This window comes from Prorops nasuta, unplaced genomic scaffold, assembly GCF_024137725.1.
Source record: "Prorops nasuta isolate Cenicafe-Biocafe unplaced genomic scaffold, Cenicafe_Pnas_1.2 PNAS00005, whole genome shotgun sequence".
Classification (NCBI taxonomy): Eukaryota; Metazoa; Arthropoda; class Insecta; order Hymenoptera; family Bethylidae; genus Prorops; species Prorops nasuta.
In genome coordinates, this window is record NW_027116802.1 from 6,044,265 (window position 1) to 6,064,975 (window position 20,711).

The 20,711-nt window shown below is 37.1% G+C and overlaps 1 protein-coding gene across 5 annotated transcripts in view; it reads right to left on the reverse strand.

Moving 5' to 3' along the window:
• The window catches only part of Mp (Multiplexin), an 82,187-nt gene extending 64,271 nt beyond the window's left edge, over positions 1-17,916 (reverse strand). For all 5 annotated transcript variants that reach the window (XM_066726927.1, XM_066726926.1, XM_066726928.1 and 2 more), the window contains exons 1-3: positions 17,822-17,916; positions 16,742-17,634; positions 9,874-9,944 (exon numbers count right to left, since the gene is read on the reverse strand). In XM_066726927.1, coding sequence (XP_066583024.1) covers positions 9,874-9,944; positions 16,742-16,752 — 82 coding nt within the window. In that variant the 5' untranslated portion in view covers positions 16,753-17,634; positions 17,822-17,916. The remainder of the gene's footprint in view (positions 1-9,873; positions 9,945-16,741; positions 17,635-17,821) is intronic.
• Positions 17,917-20,711: the final 2,795 nt, after the last annotated feature.

Here is a 20,711-nt window from a genome sequence, read left to right on the forward strand (position 1 = left end):
CGATTCAATTTCCCACTGTGCATGGACATTACGGGCCCGGCAAGTAACTGTTTTGTTCCTTTTTTTTCGAAAATTTAACTTTGGTAAGGTGAAAAAATATACTTGCCTAATATTTGGATTTCACTACTTTTTTTAATTAGATAATTTTACTATATTATTTATGCTAGATGGTTTATGTACTTGCCGCCTTTTTTTACAGGCGAAGTCTGTTCTTTGTGGGATAGTTATCGACAATATATTAATAAGGTAAAATTCAGTTTCTCGTTAAAATATGTTATATGCTGCATTTATAGTATAATATTTTACAGTGTAGTGATAGTCATTATAGAATATTTTCCATACTTTCCCAACATTTCGAGCAGTTCGCAGATCCCAGCTACTTCCTAACAGCACCCTTCTGAAACCTGTGGGAGTTCTCACTGCAACTATGTCCCAGGAATGCAAAGTATGTTCTATCGCCCTAGTATGTCTTAGATAAATACACTGAAGCAGGAAAAAATTAGGATACAGCATATTCCATAAGAATAAAAATTACTCGTCCGTTGAGCATTTTCGCAGTTTTCTCTTATAAAAGTGCATTTCCTTTTTTATATTTTTAAATAGTTTATTAATTAGTGAATCAAAACTTATTGTATATAACATTTCTCTCGTAAGAAATTAATAATAATATCTCATGAAAGTTTTTCATAAGTTTCTAAGGATTCATTCAGGTTAGTTCGATTTTTGAGAAGCTTTATGGTATCGTTGATGTGTGGGATTGGCTATATAATAAATCGGTGCATTAACCAGCCTGGTGTGAAATTGTACTTTTGATTCCATCAGCCAGCAATTGGTGTAGTTGTAAGTACCGTTGCACAATTCGAATAATCGATATTCGATTTTAAATGCGGATGGCTGAAAACTGGCGAAACTCTCGTTTATTGCAAAAACGAGAAAAGGAATCTGAACTGTATTGTATAAAAGGGTATATATAAAGAAATATAGCGAGAAAAAATAGTAATAATTTAAAGTTATTATTTCCAGAGGTAAAAGTACTTTTCAAGATAGAAAACTCAATATAACAAAGTAAAATCACAGTTTCCCAGTGAATGACTGCTATCAGTAATAGGGAGTATCTGATTATTTCGTTAAAGCAAAGAAAAAAGGTTAAGGACTGTAATTGCATCTGTGTGTATTAAGAGAAAAGAACCGAATTAGCCAACTTGGAGTCTCTAATCATGAATTAATTTTCATTCAAACCGTTCTATCCTTAGATTAGAATATTTTCTCAACAACAATATGAAACAATTAAATATTCTTTGTTGCGAATAATAGAATTTAATCATACTATTCTGTCAAAAACAATGGTACATTAATATCTTATAAAATGAGATTCAAGAAGCGTAGTATAAATCACCTGACCAAAAGTGACCAGCAGCACACAACCGGAAGCTATAGTTTAATTCGACAGTACATTCAAATTTATAATAAAATCAATGGTAAAACTTACAGGCTATGAGAGTCCTTGAGAGGTTATCCCTTGACCGCTATGCAAGGACAAGAACGCACAACGCAAACACAACGAGTTCCTTTGCCACACCGACAACAAACTTTTGCTATGGTATTTTAATTATTGCACGAATTTTGAGGGGAATATGTGAAAGCTGTTAATTTCACCACGCAACACTTCACTGAAAAATTGCACCGTTTAATTGAAGATTGTTGGATCACGGATTTAAAGAAATGTGCGAATACACAGCATTGAGGATTTTTACACGATATTTTCACTCTTTGCACTGTATTTGAGAAGATTATTTGACAATCAATGGAGAAAAACGCGAATTCCGATGAAATTAATGAAAATTAACGATGAAATAGCACGCGCGGGCGAGAAAAGTGAAAGATCCGGTGACTTTTGGTCGCGGGCGCGTAAATTTAAAAAGACTGTCGCAACGGTGGATTCGAAAAGAAAAAAGAAAGATGGCGGAGGGATATCCGGAGCGGGAGAACGTGCCCGGGGAAATCGGAAAACGGAACTTTTCAGCTCCACTGCACACTGTACACATTGAACCGCAGTATGATGTAAGAATCTTGGAGAATTGAACGCTTCCGGTATCATTTGACACTTCACTTTTCAGTTTTCGGATTTGAGCGAGCAGGTTCTCTCCTCTCTCCACTCCGACGCCATCTTTTTCTCCAATCATGGCCGCCGCGACGTTTCCCTTTTTGAAGTCCTCAACCGCCGGCGACCGGATTTTTTGCTTTTTCTCGCTTTTATCGCGCGCCAGTGCGATTTCACCACATTTCCTCCAGTTCTTCGCCGGAATTCGCACTTTTCTTCAGTTTTAATTGAGAAAATCGCTCAAAACACGATAAAATGTCCAAGTGAAGTGTCAAGTGATACCGGAAGCGTTCAATTCTCCAAGATTCTGACATCATACTGCGGTGCAATGTGTACAGTGTAGTTAAAAACGTATATATATCTGTAAAAATTCGATACAATATCGACGTGAAGTGTGCAGTGGAGTTGAAAAAATCCGTTTTCCGATTTCCCCGGGCACGTTCTCCCGCTCCGGATATCCCTCCGCCATCTTTCTTTTTTCTTTTCGAATCCACCGTTGCGACAGTCTTTTTAACTTTACGCGCCCGCGACCAAAAGTGACCGGATCTTTCACTTTTCTCGCCCGCGCGTGCAATTTCATCGGAATTCGCGTTTTTCTCCATTGATTGTCAAATAATCTTCTCAAATACTGTGCAAAGAGTGAAAATATCGTGTAAAAATCTTCAATGCGCAGCGCGCGCGTTTCCTGTGTTTCCGTTGTGTATATTCGCACATTTCTTTAAATCCGTGATCCAACAATCTTCAATTAAACGGTGCAATTTTTCAATGAAGTGTTGCGTGGTGAAATTAACAGCTTTCACATATTCCCCTCAAAATTCGTGCAATAATTAAAATACCATAGCAAACGTTTGTTGTCGGTGTGGCCAAGGAACTCGTTGTGTTTGCGTTGTGCGTTCTTGTCCTTGCATAGCGGCCAAGGGATAACCTCTCAAGGACTCTCATAGCCTGTAAGTTTTACCATTGATTTTATTATAAATTTGAATGTATACTGTCGATTCAATTCGCGCGGTTTTGGGCCGAAACGGGTTAATTGCATTTGTGTACGTATATACATGAAACTTCCCACGCGAGAAACGAAAAATTAATTAAATGTCAAATTCCGAGACTTTTACCTAGTTTTTTCATCATGGTCATTACTATTTTTTTTAAACAGTAATCTTCTTCATTTTATTGGAAAAAATAATGTAGAGGCTGGTATTATAGATATCTGTCATAAGATCTTCTCGTGGTTCAAATAATCTTTTCAATACTTATTGGTATTGAGGCAGCAATCGAATGAGGTAAATTCGATTTTGATTTTATTTTCCATGAATGAGAATCGGAGCTCCTCAGCCTTCTAATCCCGCAGAAATTGATTTCGTTATCTCGCGGCTTTCGCGTCTCCCAAAAGGAAGTGGAGTTCTGTACAAGAAGAAGACCACCGGAACTATCGGAATTTTCCTTCTTTTTCCCCCGATTTAATTTTGCCCATTTAAAATAGCCTTTGGAAATCTTAAAAATCTCATCTATACCAAGACTGTCTCAGACTCCTACAGTATAAAAGAATCACAACATATTTTAATTCTTCTTTATACATTTTTTTCCAAGCACACTTTAACGATAAAATACAATTAAACGATACAAAAATTGCCTCTCGATAAAAGAATTATCGTCGTAACGTTTACGGAAAAAGGAGAGTTGGCAACGTGTGTGCTTTTCTTCAATTTGGTGGATTCTAATAAAATCCTGCACATCTGGCAAACTTTCTATATAATCCTGCAAAGTATTATCCTACATTAGCATGCGTTTTGAGCTCCGTAAGGTGTTTCTATACAGGAAACCCACTGGGTCGACTTCGAGACTGCAACCACCAAATATCCAACAAGCTATTTCAATATTTTAATACGTGCATAAAACTCCACAAATACAATTTATTCGTCCACAAAGTTCCACAATTTCCAAATGAAAAACAAGTTTATAAAATAATTCAGCTGCGGAATAAATTTTCGGGAGAACTAAACATTCGGGCATTGTTCCACTATATGATATTTGAAGCGAGGAAGAGAGATAGGAGATAAAAGTGAAAATATTAAGAGTGTTGTTAGAGAAAAGAGAAGGCAAGGAGTTTAGGAAAAATGTACGTTTGGAGAAGAAGCAAAAGGTAGAGGAAAAAAAGAGAGGAAAATTTCTGCAGTTGCGTGTAGATATAAGTTTAGAGTGTACGTGTGTTGCGTGTGGATGAAAGGAGGAGGAATGGAGAAACAAGAGAATCCCGGGGGGGTATCCCAGGTGTGATTTCAAAAGCAAACAGGTACTATCTTCCTGAAGCTGTACAGAGAGCGTCCCTTTGCAGGAGGGGTGAGTTTCGCGTGTTTGCTTGGTTGGGCGACCTGGAAAGTGGATTTTCTCCCACTTATGCACGACTGCACTCGCACCAACACACGGCTGATCTCTCGTGTCCCACGTTTTGTTCTTGCGGATCTAATATTTAGCTTATCCGTTGTCGTCGCTGTATTATTATGTCTCTTCTCTGTTTTACTAGCTGCCTCCTCGAGAATACGTCACTTTTGGTCTTTATCTTCGTTTCCGCAAGAATTTCCTCCGCGCGCATTAGTACAAACAGGCATTCGGTACTCTCTAGTATAGGAGTAGGAAACTTGACGTTTGCACGTATAGAAGGCTGACGGAAAACGGTTTTCTCGGAATCTCATGTCCCACGACGCAAATTCCGGCTCGCAGCACGCGCGAGAGATCAGCTCTACTGGGAGGCCTGGGTCTTGGGAAGGGACGAGTTTGTGTGTGTTGGTAAGGGAGTAATGAAACAAGAAAGAGAAATGGAGGAGGGTGGAATGAAAGAAGAATGAAGGAGAGAGGGAGAGAGAGAGTGTAAGTTGGTGGGAAGAGAGGGGGTTAAGAAAGTGGGATGTGGAATACGCGAGAAGTTCGCTAATGCATAGGGGAATTGAAGCGTTCAATTTGAATGAACGCTCCGGCGAACGGCTGGAATAAGAAGTCCCAATTCCCAGGAACAGTACGATATGTAACGTGCACTATGCACAATCATTTATTTACTCCCCATTTGTTTCACTTTATCACTTCCCACCTACCCTTAATTCTCTTCGGCTTCAATTTTCACCTTTAATTTTGTCGACTAATCGACATGAAAAGCTACGGCGCGGCTCTTCTTCCGTCCCTTAATTGTATTTGAAATATGCAGATGAGACTTTTAACCGAAGATCGATTTAAGGTCTTTTTGTTATTTTCAGTGCATGTTTTTGATCGAGGAAGGTCAGTCTAATCTTCTTTTAATTCAGGTTAACAGCTTTCTCCTCGAACATTCGCTTTAGTTTACGATGTATGATAAAGCTACGTTATTCAGGAAAGGGGTAATGTTTATTCGCTTTCGGAGCAGTTGAAATATAACTGGAAGAGCTCGGGATATGATGGTGGAGGCATCGTTTCCGGTTATGCAACGAATTTAATAGCGGAGAAGTGAAGAGTGTCGTAAGATAGTGTAAGAGGGGATGAGAGGGATCGTACATTAATGTCGAAAGGACGAAGGGGCAGTATAGGGTCAGACATGCAAGGACTCGTTTACGAGATAGAACTTGATCCAGGATACTGCAAGTCTTTCTTTCTTTTTCTTCAAAAATCTCTCTCGCTTTGTTCTTTCAAGAATTCTCTCTACGTGCTGTTTTATTTATATTCCTCGATAAGTAACGCGAATACTTTAAAAAACACTGTGAAATTCAAAACATATACATATAAAATTAAGAATTATATTTCGAATTTAATTATTTTTGCAGGTTCTTTTTAATTTTATAACAGTATGGATGAAATGTGAGCTTTAATAGTCAAGGGAGGTAAAAATAGGATTTCTTTGAAGTAGAGGTGAACGAGTTTTCTCAGCTAGGAAAAATGGAGCTTATACGAGTGACGAGTGTGCTGTAACGAATGGTCGTTACTCTTCGGTCAGCAAAAAAAAGTCGTAAACAAAATATCGCTTCTATGTATACGTCGTGCAGTGCACCACTCTTTTTTCACCCCTATTTTCACCACTTGTACCAATTAAATTCTAGGACGACCTTCTCACCGTCTCCTAATTCATTCATAAAGCTTTTTTGATGGCCTTGGCATAGCTTAGTTCAATTTTAAAAGATGAAATTTAAAACAAAAAGTAACTTAATCATTTTTTTAAAAATATTATATAATTTTAACGACTGAGTGCAGTTTTCATCAATTTAAATAATTTTCAATATGTTTAAATAGTTTAATATTTTCTGTTACCTAATATTCAAGCAATCTTTATCAGTCGATGATTGAAGAATAAGTGGTTTATTCAGTGACTACATTACTTAACCATGCTACATATATTGAAAATGAAGGGTGCTCTGTGGGATAATAGGATCGTAGGAAAAGACTGAGAGGGGGTGGGATCTAATGACGTAGCTAACTTTGAATGAACAAATGCGATAGAAAAGCTCGTTAAGCTTTTTTTCCGAATAAAATACCTGGAAGTTTTAATTGTTCTGTCTCAATAGAGTTCACTACTATCGTTCATGCAATAGGTGTGAGATCTAGTGGGAAGCAACTGGAAGTAAAAATTAGCCAGGACTTCAAAGCAATAATGTTTTCTGCTTACTAGTATTTTTAAGCGTATCTGGTGATAATTAGATGAATTTTTCATTACACTATGGAGATATTGATTAAGTTAACATTGTATAAGCAGAATTAATAAAATTCTTAATATTTAATGCATCCATATTCGTTATATAAGCTTTCGTGCTGTACGTATACATACCTATACGCGTCATACACTTATAACCGCCGTAGGAGAATTACGCATATCGTACCGAATAATTTACAGATTTAGGATTTAACAAAATAAAATTGGTATTATTTATATCAAGATTTTCATTATATTTGATTAATACACTGAAAATTGCATAGTACAATAAACAAGCTCTAATTTGTGGATTGTATAATTGTATAAAAACATTTGAATGGGGCTAGTAACAAATGAGAATTAAAACCATCAAAACGAATATCTATAAGAGGAAGCACTTTTATATAGGGAAAGATACCAGTGTCCACTTGTTTCGCGAATTCTCATTCGCCCCTATGCTAAGTCACCCTTGCTACTTTCTACCCCGACCCACCCAAATCCCCATTCTCGTTATTCAAAATCACCTTTCTCCCCTCCGGCACCATACAAATTCATTTGACTCATGCTTTACCACCTGCAAACATCATTCCCACCCCTTTGAACCCCATAGTGCCCTTTTCTTATCCATGTTTTACCACCTGCAAATAAGCCCTGTTAGTCTCGTTTTGCACACCAAACTCATTCTACTCCAGCCAGCCCTCTGCTTTTTCATATCCCCACTTTTCCCGTCGCAGCTTCTCGCTCAGTGCCAACTTTACTCTACTCGTTTTTGCCACTGTCAGGATTCGCCTCTCCTGTGCGTCGACTATCATTGTTGGAAAAACAAAAACTACAGATTTCTCACAAAATAGGAGAGTAGATTTTTGAATAATTGGACAATTTATCCAGCGTGAAAAAAACTTTTATCATTGTCGTCACGTAAACGTGAGTGTGTAATAAAACGGAAGTTTGTATCAGTTTAAAGGGGAAGGGGTGCGTACATAACGTGCATAGAAAGGCGCAGTATTATGAGAAATTTCATATTTTCTATGCAAGCCCAGGATCCAATATGTCTGCCTCCGGCAACAACTAACTGCATCACGTTTCCACCATTCGCATAGTTTTTATATTTGATCTCATACTCCTCTGCCCCCTCCTCCTCCATTTTTCCATTCTTATTGCCCATACTAAATAACACATTCGTGCTTGAATTGTTTCGCATACACGTACGAAAATTCAAAAACTACTTTCTTCGAATCAAACCCATGAGTGTTCAATTCTGCCATATCATTGTATATTTCAACAGTATTTTCATTCTTGATTTTTTCACAAAACTTCTCTTTGATTTTAACATTTGTTCACTATCAAGATTGTATTTTTGGTTGATCATTTAATGACTTTGAAATCAAACTTACTTTTCATCAAGTGTCAATGAGATCACTGTTCAACATTCATAGCTAAAAATAATTCTGGAGTAAATATGCTGTAATAAAATTGTATCACGTAGTTCTGCGAACTTGATACATGTACTTATCTAATTACGTGTTTATTACCAATTCAATAAATTTAATAAAATGGAAGAAATAATTATAAAAATAATAGGGGAAATATTGAAAGAACAATAATTATTTGGTAAGATGTGAATGAATCCAACTCTTTTTATGAGGCATAAAATCTCGTAGAAGGATCATCAAAATGTTCTCGACAAATTTATAAAGTAGCAATTGAAATCTTTATATTGGATGTTTCAAGTTTTACATTGAATGAGTTAGAATATTCAAATATTTTATAAGAAAATCAATAAAGTATTACCAACTAGTCACTCTAAAATAGGATTGAGCTTTTCAATTTTGATAAACCGAGAATTTCATAGCGATAAATCAGTCTACCAATCTGTCAGCGATCCAATAGGTTTGCTTCATTTTTTTATTTGGCCTTAAAAATGTGATATACTTTTTTCATCGAGTTAAGCTAAAATTCGAATATCAGTTGCAAGCTCTAGATTGGGTGGATACTTTAATATTGAATCTGCAGGGAAAAAATGGTCGTTTTACACGTGAAGTGGTTGTCGTTAGATACAAATGAGCTCGATGGAATGAGAAGTGCTATCTGGTATCCTGTGGGAACAATTCGTTCTAGGACCACCCACTCTTGGACCCTTATCCCCGACCTTCTCCTTCCCATCGGTCTGAACGATAAACAAGCCATGAATCACTCGAATCTTCGCTGATAGCTTCAATTACTATTTTCCAAAAGTACTCTTATAGAAATAATAACTTTATTGATACAATTATTATTTCTGGGAAAATGGTTAAACTTCATATGATTATACTTAGAATTTATTTAAGCGGTATGTCAAGACGAGAAAGGTATGAAAAATATAAGCACGTTGCAGGCCGAAAGCTAATAAAATTATTCCTTTGAGGATATTCTTTCATTACACTTTATAATCCCCTTCTTTAGTAGGTGACATAATGTCTCTGAATTTCTCACGTTTTTGAGAACGATACCACCTACTGTCAATCGTTGTAAAATTAAATTTTAACCCCAGATTTTTTATTTCTCTTTATTAAAAAAATTCTACTGATTAAATACATAACTTCTTCTTTCTATTTTCCCCGCTTCCTTTGATTACAATTTTTTCTATTATATAGTTGAAGATAGCGCAATCAGCAAAATGATGTTTTAAACGAGATTATATTTATTTTCGCTGGGTTTTTCCAAAGTTATCAGCGATCCTTTCAATTATGGAATTTGGTATTATCTTAAAGGTAACGAGATTACTAGTCTGTACTTGTGGAGCACTGGCTAACCGCAGATCGGCTTTAAAGCTGCGGAATTTGAATTTGGTCTATGGGGAAGAATGGAGAATTCCGTCAGGACACCCCTGAGAGTCGTTTCGGTATGCTTGGAAGACTTGCAGATTAAGGAGTGAGTGTAAGAGGGGTAAAGGAAGAAAGGAATGAGAGAGGTAGCTGAAAATCTGCTCGAGGCTTGAAAAGTCTGAAGAAACATCCAATTCTTACCACAATATTCGTGTATCTTTCAGGAGAAATAATTTCCAATAATATTTTTGTTGATCTATGCTGTATATATATATATACACATGCGATAAAGATAAATATTAAAAGTAATGAAAAAAACTCACCTCTCTTATCACCAAACAAATCCACTCTGGCGTAACTCGTGCTGAGCACGATTAGAATCAGCAATAACTTCCTGGAAAAAGAAGAGAACAATTGAGATTTTAGTTTCGATCGATAAACAGTTTCGAAAGTAAGAATGAATTTGGAGAGGAATTGGGGAGAATGGGAAGCAACTTTGGATACAGTTCGTTAAGAAGATGACTTCGCTAGGCTAATTATGCCAAGTGGCGCTTAGTATACACGTGTTGCCTGCGCTGATTGGCCCTAAAACTCCCATTCTTTCAATTCCTTTTATCGTCCCTCGGGCCACAGGGTTAATTGAGTGTCGTCATCCCTCCTCGTTATCACCCAGAAAGGCCTCCTAACACATTTTCATTTTCATAGTCTCGTCTTTATTAATGTCATCATTGACTAATATCAGTTTAAATGCTCGGAAAACACACTCGTTTCTTTTCAAGGATTTTTCAATAATTCCAAAAATGCAATTTTACATCCTCCTTCTTCGAAGTAATCTTTATCCGTTCTAATGCTATTTTCAATACCATTGAGTTAATATTTATCTAAAATTGTATGCAAATTTCTATATATTCGGTGTAGAAGGTATTGCGTCACGATCTATGGTTCTTTGGCTGATGATACAGGACTATTCCACTAGCGTTGGATTATGCTAGAAAAGCCCCCAGAGACCTTACTGATATGTTCCTGTAACGTACAGAGGAAGCTGAATTATCACCAGCTGAAACGCAAAAACTGTTTGCAAATGCACCTGTACGTCGTTCAACGCCAATCGCAATAAATTCATTTCGTTGAAACGTTTCTTTCCAGACGAGGCCACGTATAAAATATAACGTTTCGTTACAACGTTCCATCTCGATTTATTCATTTATAAATGAAACTTACATCTGTGACAAAATATCCTCTAGCTCGAAAACACAAAAATCAATAATGGAACGTATTCGTTATTCTTTGCAAACAGTTTTTAGACTCTTTTATATCTTGTCTTTCTTTCGTTCTTTACTATTTATTTCGATCTCCAATTTTTTACGAAAGAAAAACCTAGAAAAACTTTAAAGATACAATTTTGTTGTATTAAAAATGTGAAAATACTATAAGTTAGATAAATATGTATTATTATTAAAGACGTGATATGTGTCAATGGTAACGACTGCTAGATTTTTGTTGATTTGTTGCACACAGATGTGAATAAAACTCGATGAAAAAGAGTGTTGACCGATTGGAGGCCTTGGAGAGCGGAAACCTCAGCTCGGGTATGCTTTGCTACACGGAAATAAATGTATGTATTTTTATTATAAGCATCAATCTTGAGTAGGTAAGTCTTGGCGATTTTGCGTTTCTCTGTCGTCGTAGTGAAAAAAACTTGGACGATTCTCAATCCCACCCTCGGTGTTCATTTTTCTCGCGTTCCTCGTTAATGTTAAAAATATCCAGCCAAAAATACGCGAGTCAATTGCGAATTTAGAGACAAGTTCGATCATTTCTGGTTTATATTTAATTCAAGATTGTATCAATTGGAATGAGCTGCTAATTATAAATACACACCTTATAAATCGATCATCGTAGCAAGATATCCCTGCAGAACGTTATCGTTACTGGCCAAAGCAGACATTGAGATAAATTTTATCTTCAAGTTTCCGGTTACTCATGATAGATCAAAGCAGATACTGATTTGTTTATGCTGTTAACACAATTAATCATAATTTTATATAAATCTATAATGCATATGTTCCACTTTTGTAATTAGAATATAAATAAAAGATAGTTTTATCTGTAATGAAATTTGCTACTCGTGTAATTTGAGTATAAATATCAAGTATATAAATATTTATTTTTTTCGCATTCTTATAGCCTCTTAAGTTTGGTCAACTAAAGCAGGCTTCATGCTATTTACTCTCTCTTATCGTCACGCTTCTAATAGAACGTGCTGTATTATCGTTATTTTATATTTTCACTTTTCTAGTTATAATAAATTCTTTCCAGAATATTGCTCTTAAGACACGTCTCGAAACTTAAACATTCATGTTTTTTGAAACGACTGAAGTGCAGAATTAACGCTACCAAAAATAAATTATTAGAAACACGTCCAATTACAATTTCGATATTTAAATAATTCAATGAAAATATATCAAGTGTAATTTATAATTTGCAGAAGAGTTTGAGTGCTCGTAAAATAAACTATGTGCTGAATAACATATTACCAATTTGAATTACGGTTAAGATTAATTTCACTGAACTAGATTTATATTTTGAGATGGATAAATTAATAGCCAGGATAAATTAGGATTTTTCGTGAGATAGAAATGTTTGACAGTAAGGGGACAATGTGTACCGTAAGGACTGCACGAAGACGATTGTAGGTCTCGCAAAGTACCAAGCCACGTCGCTATGTATAAACTGACGTTTAGAGCCATGTGCCTCCAGCGATACGACGTTTAGATGATTTTAACGTTCCAGGAACGGACTCTCTCTCCACCAACAAACGTATAAACTTCGAGCGGAATGTGCCTCTCGTTCCCTCGTGTTTGCCAAGAAGAAAACGAATTCGCAGCGAGAAAATGATAAATTGCTCTCTTTATACCAGCTCCCCTCCCCTACGAGCAAAACTCCCCCGATTGGTTACATTATCTCGAATACTCGTAAATTAAATCCATCCCACTTCGAGAACTGCGCGATATTTTACTCGATCTTTTGCAAAATCTTACGTGCTCGTAAATTCAATTTGTTGTTCAGAAACTTGATACTATTTTGAACAATCATAAATTATTATTTTTTTTTAGTCGTAATAAGATCTAATCGTTCTACAATTTATATATCTCTATACATACTGTTGCATTATACCATGTATAGCTATGCTAATTTATTTTTGTTATTTTGCATAAAATTTAATCGCGTTACTCGAATCGAAATGATTGACGAGATTAATTAGAGCTACGTCGAACTCTTTCCTAGTGACCTTCATCCCATTGTCTCGGCCATGGAGCGAGACACTGAACGGTTCATTATCCTGCGAGAGACTCCCATAAATTGTGCCCTTATCGTTTACTCTGAAATACCAGCAATAATTTATCCACTATCTGATATAAAACCTATTAAGTAAATACAAGAGATGAAATCTCAAATACAATCTATAATGATTTACTTGTTCCTACTATAATTATATTTTTTCAATAACTTATTAACTTATAAATTAACGATGTATTCGTTTTAATAAAATACAAATCTTTGAAAAAAAAAATCAATAGAAAATCAATAGAAGTTGATAATCAGTTGTCAGAAAATAAAATATGATGGAAGGAGTAGAAGCAGAGGGACGCGGAGCACCTGAATAGCACACTTCTAGCAAAAACAAGGAAGGCCATTGTCAGGGTGCTTAAGCTTTAACGAGAACTTTCCTCGTAAACCATATTTCCTTGTTAGGCAAGTATGCACTTTCATTATAATCCCCAGTTATAAGTCACTAAGCTTTCAAAGGAATAATCATGTACATGCAGACGTAAACACTAAAAAATGTTTGTACGAGGACCATGATGTTTCGATCAATTTCAAGATTAAAACAAAATTATACTGTATATATAATATTTCCGAAAAATTGAAACGATAAATTCAGTAGAATAAGTTGTATAAAGGAACAAACAATCCATAGCACAGATTTAGACTGTGAGAATTATTTTGGAAATACTCAAGCACAAGTGTGATTCGACGGTGCATACAGAATATACGCATATCGTGTGTAATTTAATATTCTAACAAACGAGATTTTGAGAGATTCAGGGGATTTCGACGGCCTCTCACCGATGGAATTCGCACTCCACGGCAATTAATACGCTAATTAGCACGCCTCGCTCGTTGATTAATGCCGGCTTAACAGCCCATAGCCGGTTCTTCTAATTTAGGGATGCTTGCCTTTTAAATATTTCACTTCTGTCCAACCACTTGCCATCTCTCTATAATTAACCACCTAACAAAATAACGAAAAATAATAATTAACAATCTCAACGATTTTGCAATAATATCAAAAAATAAATTACCATGATTTGTAATATAATAAGGAGCAAGTATATAACCCAAGAAATTTGCAATATATTCTGGAAAAAAGGACGAGAGAAAATATTCACCGAGCACGATGTCAATTAAAAACTTAATTGAGAAACCGATTTGCTTTCCCACGACTTTCGGTGATTTGGACGAGCGTGGCAAAGGGTTGGTTTGGTGATGAGCAAAAAGTTGTCTAGTTTTTTGTTTCGAGCGAGAATATTCGGGAGGGAAACGAGATGGGCAATCTGAATTTTTAAAGAGGGATAGAAAAATGTGTCCTTCCATGAAATACATTGGTCGCGTAATACGAGAGGGGAATTTTATGGGAAGCGGCGCATATAATCTCGCGTGAAACACGTGCTTTCTTTTCATCACTGGCCATTCTGGTTACTTGGCAACTCTCCACGAGTCATTGTCGAGGTTGGCGTTCCCTTTGTCACCTCCGAGCCACGTAATTCCAGGCAAGAACCGGGATCGATAAACTCCTTTGTCGATCCTGCCACACTACCCCCCCCCCCCCCCACTCACCCTCCCCTCCTCTCTTCCCCTTAGCTTTTTGTTACCAACCAAATCCCTACCGGCGCACCATCCACCTTTAATTAATGAATAATAATCGCGCGCGCGTCCGTCGACCAGAGCTACACATCGATATCGCAAACTGCAATAATATTCCATCGTCCTTCATTCCTTCCATTCGTTAAAATAAGTACAAATACACCACTAATCATCTGTTTCTCAATTTCATCCTCTTTCTCCATTTCTTTGCTCCAATTCGATAATTCCGTGCTCTCCTCTCGAGTTTCATCACCACTGTGCTATAAGAGCAGCGAAAGATTACTTTCTACAAAAACGAACCGCATCAGTGTTCTAATTCGTCATAATTAATTCACGACTTGAAACTTTCAGACGAAACGTGTGCCAGTTATGCAAATACCAAGGAGAATAATAAAACTGGTGAAATTTTTTGTTCGGGCAAGAATAGAATTTGCAATAATTCAATCAGGATTTTTGTACAAATGAATGAGTTCTAATTACTCGAGTTTGAAGTAAAGCTCTTGATGAAGAGAGGGAAATGAGAAAATGAAGAGTGCTTGAATTTAGTACCAACAATAAGATAAAAAGGGTTACACAGTGGAGATGTTGGAGGAGGAGGAGAAGGAGGGAGGTTTAAAATAAATCTTGTCAATATTGAAAATAAAGGAAGCGTGAAGTCATCGGAAGTAAAAGGGAATACCTCCTAGCACGCTACCAGCACACACACGCACACTCACATTCACATGGTACGTAACTAAACGTGCGTGAAATCACACAGATAAAATTATCTCGCCTACTCATGACCCTCCGTCACCTTTTGCTCGCCCGTACATTTGTTTGACATTCATTTCCCGCTTCCTCTCATTACGTTACATCTCTTCTCCAATATGGAAGCAAAGCCATTTCTTCCTTTTCTTTCTCAAAACATTTCTACATTCACGTATTATATTACTCACGATATTAAAACCTTTGTTGCTTTTTCGTTGCCAATTAAAAAAATCTTTTTCATAAAAAGGATGTGTATTTTTTTATACCAAGACTTGACCTACATTATAAAAAATTCATGACACCTGGGGACGGTCTGACAGGATTTTAGGAACCGAGCAATAATATGCGTACGCCATGTGACGTCACGTGTTAATCGAGAGCATTTACGAGTTGAGATGAACATTCGGTACACGTGTGACGTTGCTTGAACATTGTGACACGTGGTGCATGACTCTTCGTAAGCGTGCGGTGTCACCTACGAATATACCAGTTTGAAATTTCCCTCTCGTAATTTTCGGCCAGGAGCTTTCCCATAAAATTCACCAAGCGAAAAATTTATACAAGCAGTCGTAGCAACAGAAATATCGTCGATAAAACTTTGAATTTGAACGTGAAAGGAGATAATTTTTTAAGGGGGGGGGGGAAGAGGAAGGAAGTCTCAACAAGATTAATATTTAGCGAAGGTGTCTTTCCGGATGAGCCACAGGTAGTCTACGAAAGTTTGGTGCAGGAACAGGAAGAGAGAGGGGGGGGGGGGGAAGCTATGAAATTGGACCAGTTAGCCGTGGAAAGTTGGAATCGCTGTTCTCTACTGGGCTGCTGGACCAGTTGGCAAGAGTAGGAGAGAAGATAAAAGTGAACTGGAGCGAGTTGGATAAGATTATAAGCTTCTTGCCGCTCATTTATATTTACTTTTCAGCGGCAGATTGTACCAAGAGAGTTCGAAGCTTGCAATCAGTGCAACTCCGTGTGGGCACAGCGTCAGCTGAACATTGCATAACTTTCTTCTTGCTTCGGATTATTCATGAACCCAACTCGAATGTTTGACGAACGTTCCGAACGCCAGTCCGAGGAAAGTCGCTAATTGGACTCCATGACGAATCCTTCGACTATTACCAAGAACCGCGCGCATCACCATTGCATCCATCAATTCCATTCATGGAATTAATACGATTCCTTCTCCCCCCCTCCTGTATCGTCCTTCCAACTCTGCGCGCTCCATTTTCTTTCCGTGTATTTCTCCTAAATCATTATTCTTATTTCTCCACCTTCTCTCAATCTTTCCTCACCCACTACATTCTGTTTACTCTCTCATCACGTTTTCGATATTTACGGAGCTACGTTTTGCTCGGATCGTGGCTATGAAAATTTGTGTATACTATCCCACTGGAAATGAGTCATCGAACGATAAATAAATTATAATATATAAAGAAGAGTTTTCCTGGGAAATTCTTACTCGTAACTTTCGAAAGTATTTATTCCGTGGAAAAGTGAATAGAGTTTACTGGTACTTACCTAAACTGCATCCTCGATCATTCCATTGACACTTCAGCCAAATTTCTATTCCTCTTCCGGCTTTCCAAGGAATTCCACTGATTTTCACTGCTTGGTACTCGAAGAGGGCGCAACTGGTCTCGTGAAAGCACGGGAAAACTCACAAATCTTTATCACTACTTATAATCCAAGCAATCACACTTTATCCAAATTCAGAGGTGTGTAAAATACTTCTAAAAATTGGTAGAAATGCCTGAGAATTCTTTGGTATAGAAACTATTTGGCAGAAATTGTACGAATTTTCGTTGTTTGACACTTTGGTTGGTAGTCGAAGGTTCCTGTCGAATAGGGTTTGACGTAGAAAATGTGATATTCTAAAATGTCCTTTTGATCACTACGGAAAATATAAGATCCTTTAAGAGTCCTGTACGAGTCAGGACGATGACTGAAGTGGAAAATACCGGCTCCTGGCTGAACGAGTCCTGGCAAGAGGGCGCAACAGTGTGGATGAGAATGCTGAGGAGACCAAAGGTCTCGACGAGTATCTTGAAGAAGCCGAAATATCTCGGCGATGAGCTTGAAGAGATCGAGAATCTTGAAGAGGGTGCCGAACGAAAATACTTTTGAAAAAATTGGCAAAAGGCCAAGCGGGATATATAAAACGGAAATAATAAGAATGTTGGAGGATGATAAAAAATCAAACGATATATGTTTGATCGGAGAACAATGAAGGATGGTTGGAGAGATGTCGAAGAGGTGACGATCGGAGTGCGTTCGAGTTGGAGTCGGCTGGATGTGTGAGCCGAGCTGCTAGGAGTCTCTTACTCGGAGACGCCTCGCGACCAACTGCTGAATCTTTGGATGGTGGCGCCAAATCCAAGGTCGAGCCTCCAAGGTCACCCTTACAGCAAGGTCTGCACAAAAGGATCCGTTCTGGTTTCACCCAACGCGTTCCAACTTTTGACCAATAAATTTTCTCAATCTCTTAAAAAAAAAAAACCTAAACACAAATTATACAATCACCCTCTTCACTGTTGTTAGCAAACAATCATTTACGAATATTCTAACTGGTAGTAACAGCGAACTATCTAGGTTTCTTACGGTCTCTCTTCCAACGGTGACGTCACTGAGCTTTCCAGAGCGAACCCGGAAGTTTTTAAAGCGCCGAATAGCGTGGGTAAGAGCGAGGATTGAAATTAGGCCCGTAGTGGCGGCGTATTTGAATGATCCCCACGTGGTAGGTCCGGCGTCGTGCTGTCGACTGCCGGCGAATCGACGCCGGGCGCCGGCTGATGCGTCGCCATCTCGCGGATTCGTCGCACAACCACCTGACGTCCCGCCGCTGGATGAAATCGCAAGCTGCGGCTGCACGTGCTAATGAACCCGCAACTCTGGCAAGTGCACTCGACCTTTCACCCCGTTACTTCTGCTACTCCGGAATTAGGGCCGTCACTGTGAACCCACCGTGAAATCCGAGCTACGCAATTTCCGGTTAATTAATGGTACCACTAATCACTCGATATATTTGCTATTCAATGTTTCATGTCATTGCTGCATCATTTTATAGGAAAATTAGTCAATATATATATATACATATATATATATATTTCTTCAAGCCTATCTCTCTTTAGTCACGCTACTTTCAGATTCATTGCTCAAATTTATCCTTTAACCTTTTTTTTTGTAATTTATTCTAATTTATAAAGTATAAAAGTGGATTTCGTTAAACGGTAAAAAATTGAAGGGGCAAATCGAAGGATCGGTTTTCATTGATACTAAATTTTTCGGCCATCATTAATACTATATTGGATTTGTTGACGGCTATAAATTTAATTGAGCCATTCCCATTGCGTGTTTGTCCTTCGCCTAGGATAGGCAGCGGCATAGTAACGCAATGAGCCATAAATATGCACTGTGCGATTTCTCCGATGACGCGGCACACATTGTTACAAAATCATTCTTGCCTTATAACTTCAAGTTGATTTGCTATTCCACTGTAAATTCATTGCCCAATGAGACTCTTCCCTAGAGGCTCGTTAATTAATGAAATATTCATTGATAAAATATGCTCGATTTATTGTACAGCTTTTTTTATATAATTTATGCCACGACGAGCTCCTTAAATTAATCGAATCGAATATTTTTCGACGGTTGCTCTCGGATTTTATATTACGTACAAATACTTCGTTTTTTCTACGTTACTTTTTTTCGCTAGTTTGATTTTTTTAAATTTTATTTTTTTTTAGAGAGCTATGCAAATTAATGGAGACCTCTTTTTTGGGTAATAATTGGAACACGTGTAGAGTTTCAAGGGTGGATTTGACAGTCGATGACTGGTGGGTGTGATTTACTGTGGTTTGTCACACTTGGCTATGAAAAGAGGCGGCCAAACGTTTGTAACTGAACAACGGCTCGAATTACCCCAATGGAACGAGAACGGCGTCAAAATCTCTCATTTTGTCCTAACCATTTTGCAATTTCAGTTATCGCCTGATGTGATCTCTGTCCTGTGTAAAAGCTACACATGTTAATTTCCAAAAATTAACGAAAGTTAAATAGAATTTTCTTACCGTAATTATTCCTCCAAGCTGACGAAGAATCATGAAATGGTAAAAAATGAAAGAAAAATATTCATCAGCAATGTGAAAAGTTGAACAATTAATTTCTTGGATGATTTGTGAAACTTAGTTGGTTCAATAATTGGATCCAATTAACAAAGAGAAAAATAGTCGTGCGAGTGACTTCCGAGAGGTAGGATAATAAAAGGAGAAAAGTGTTGGTTATTGGAACGAATTGGGGATTGGAGAGATCGATAAATTCCTTCATTGAGGGAACAAAGAAATTCCGTGTATTTCGGTGAGAAGTAGTTCAATGTCTGAACGATCCGACGTGTGACAAAGGCGATAGATCATGCGTTAATTGCATTCCAGGAAGATAAACGATCGAGTTGGAAAAGCTAATTGCGAAAGTCGTGGGTGGATGAATGAAAACTCCCGCTGAAAATTCCAAGAACACTTGATTTGGTAAGATATAAATGATAAGTTTGGATTCCTTGTTATCAACGAATATTAAAAGTTTCAAAAAAAAACAATCAGTCGTTTTCCTGGAAAATAAATGATGGAGATGGAAAACGTAATCGCGAGAGACGTAGGTAGATGAATAAACGTTCCACTTTAACCGTGAAGAACTTTAATAAGGGTAGAAAGAGCGGATGATCTAAAAGTATGAATAAACAATGAATCAATTTACAAGCAATGTTAATAATATCTCTAGACTATGTACGACCCAGGAGAAAATATAAATAAACAATGAATCCGAACGTTGACAATGTAAATAATATATTTCTGAGATAATATCGCTCATTATAAAATTGCTATTAAATCAATCGTGAGACTGATGCCTTATTTAAATTCAAACTTTACCTTCGGTTCTGATTATATAGTCATTTCATGAATGAATTAAGTCAAAGTGAGATAAGAGTGATCAGGATCGGCTGCAAAAGTTAAAAAATTACTGAGAATAGATACATGCTAAAGAATGACTTTTGATTACATTTCCACACTAAAGGTTGACGGAACTTATGAATTCTAATCACGAAATGTTGTAAAAATTTTTTATAAACTTATTTATCCAATGTTGGCTCAATTCAATCAGCTTTTATGTTTCACCTGTCCTTCAAGGCTCGAGTAGTAAATTTTTTTCGTCATGCACGACTGATACAATGGTCTGTAAATAGAAATGAATTGTTGCTCTGAATCGTACAAATCGAGTCTGTCTCATCTGAGAAATGAATACCTTGCACCTAGCCTATAAGATAATTATAAATTTAATGCTCTGAATCATTATCTTGTTTTGCCTTCTATTAATACATATTGATGTTACAGAACAAGGGATAATACATTTTTCGAAGAAACAAGTTGGTGCCAGCTGTAACTTAACTGATAAATTTTATTTTGTATTAAAGTTAAGATTTTAGGATAAATAAATGAAA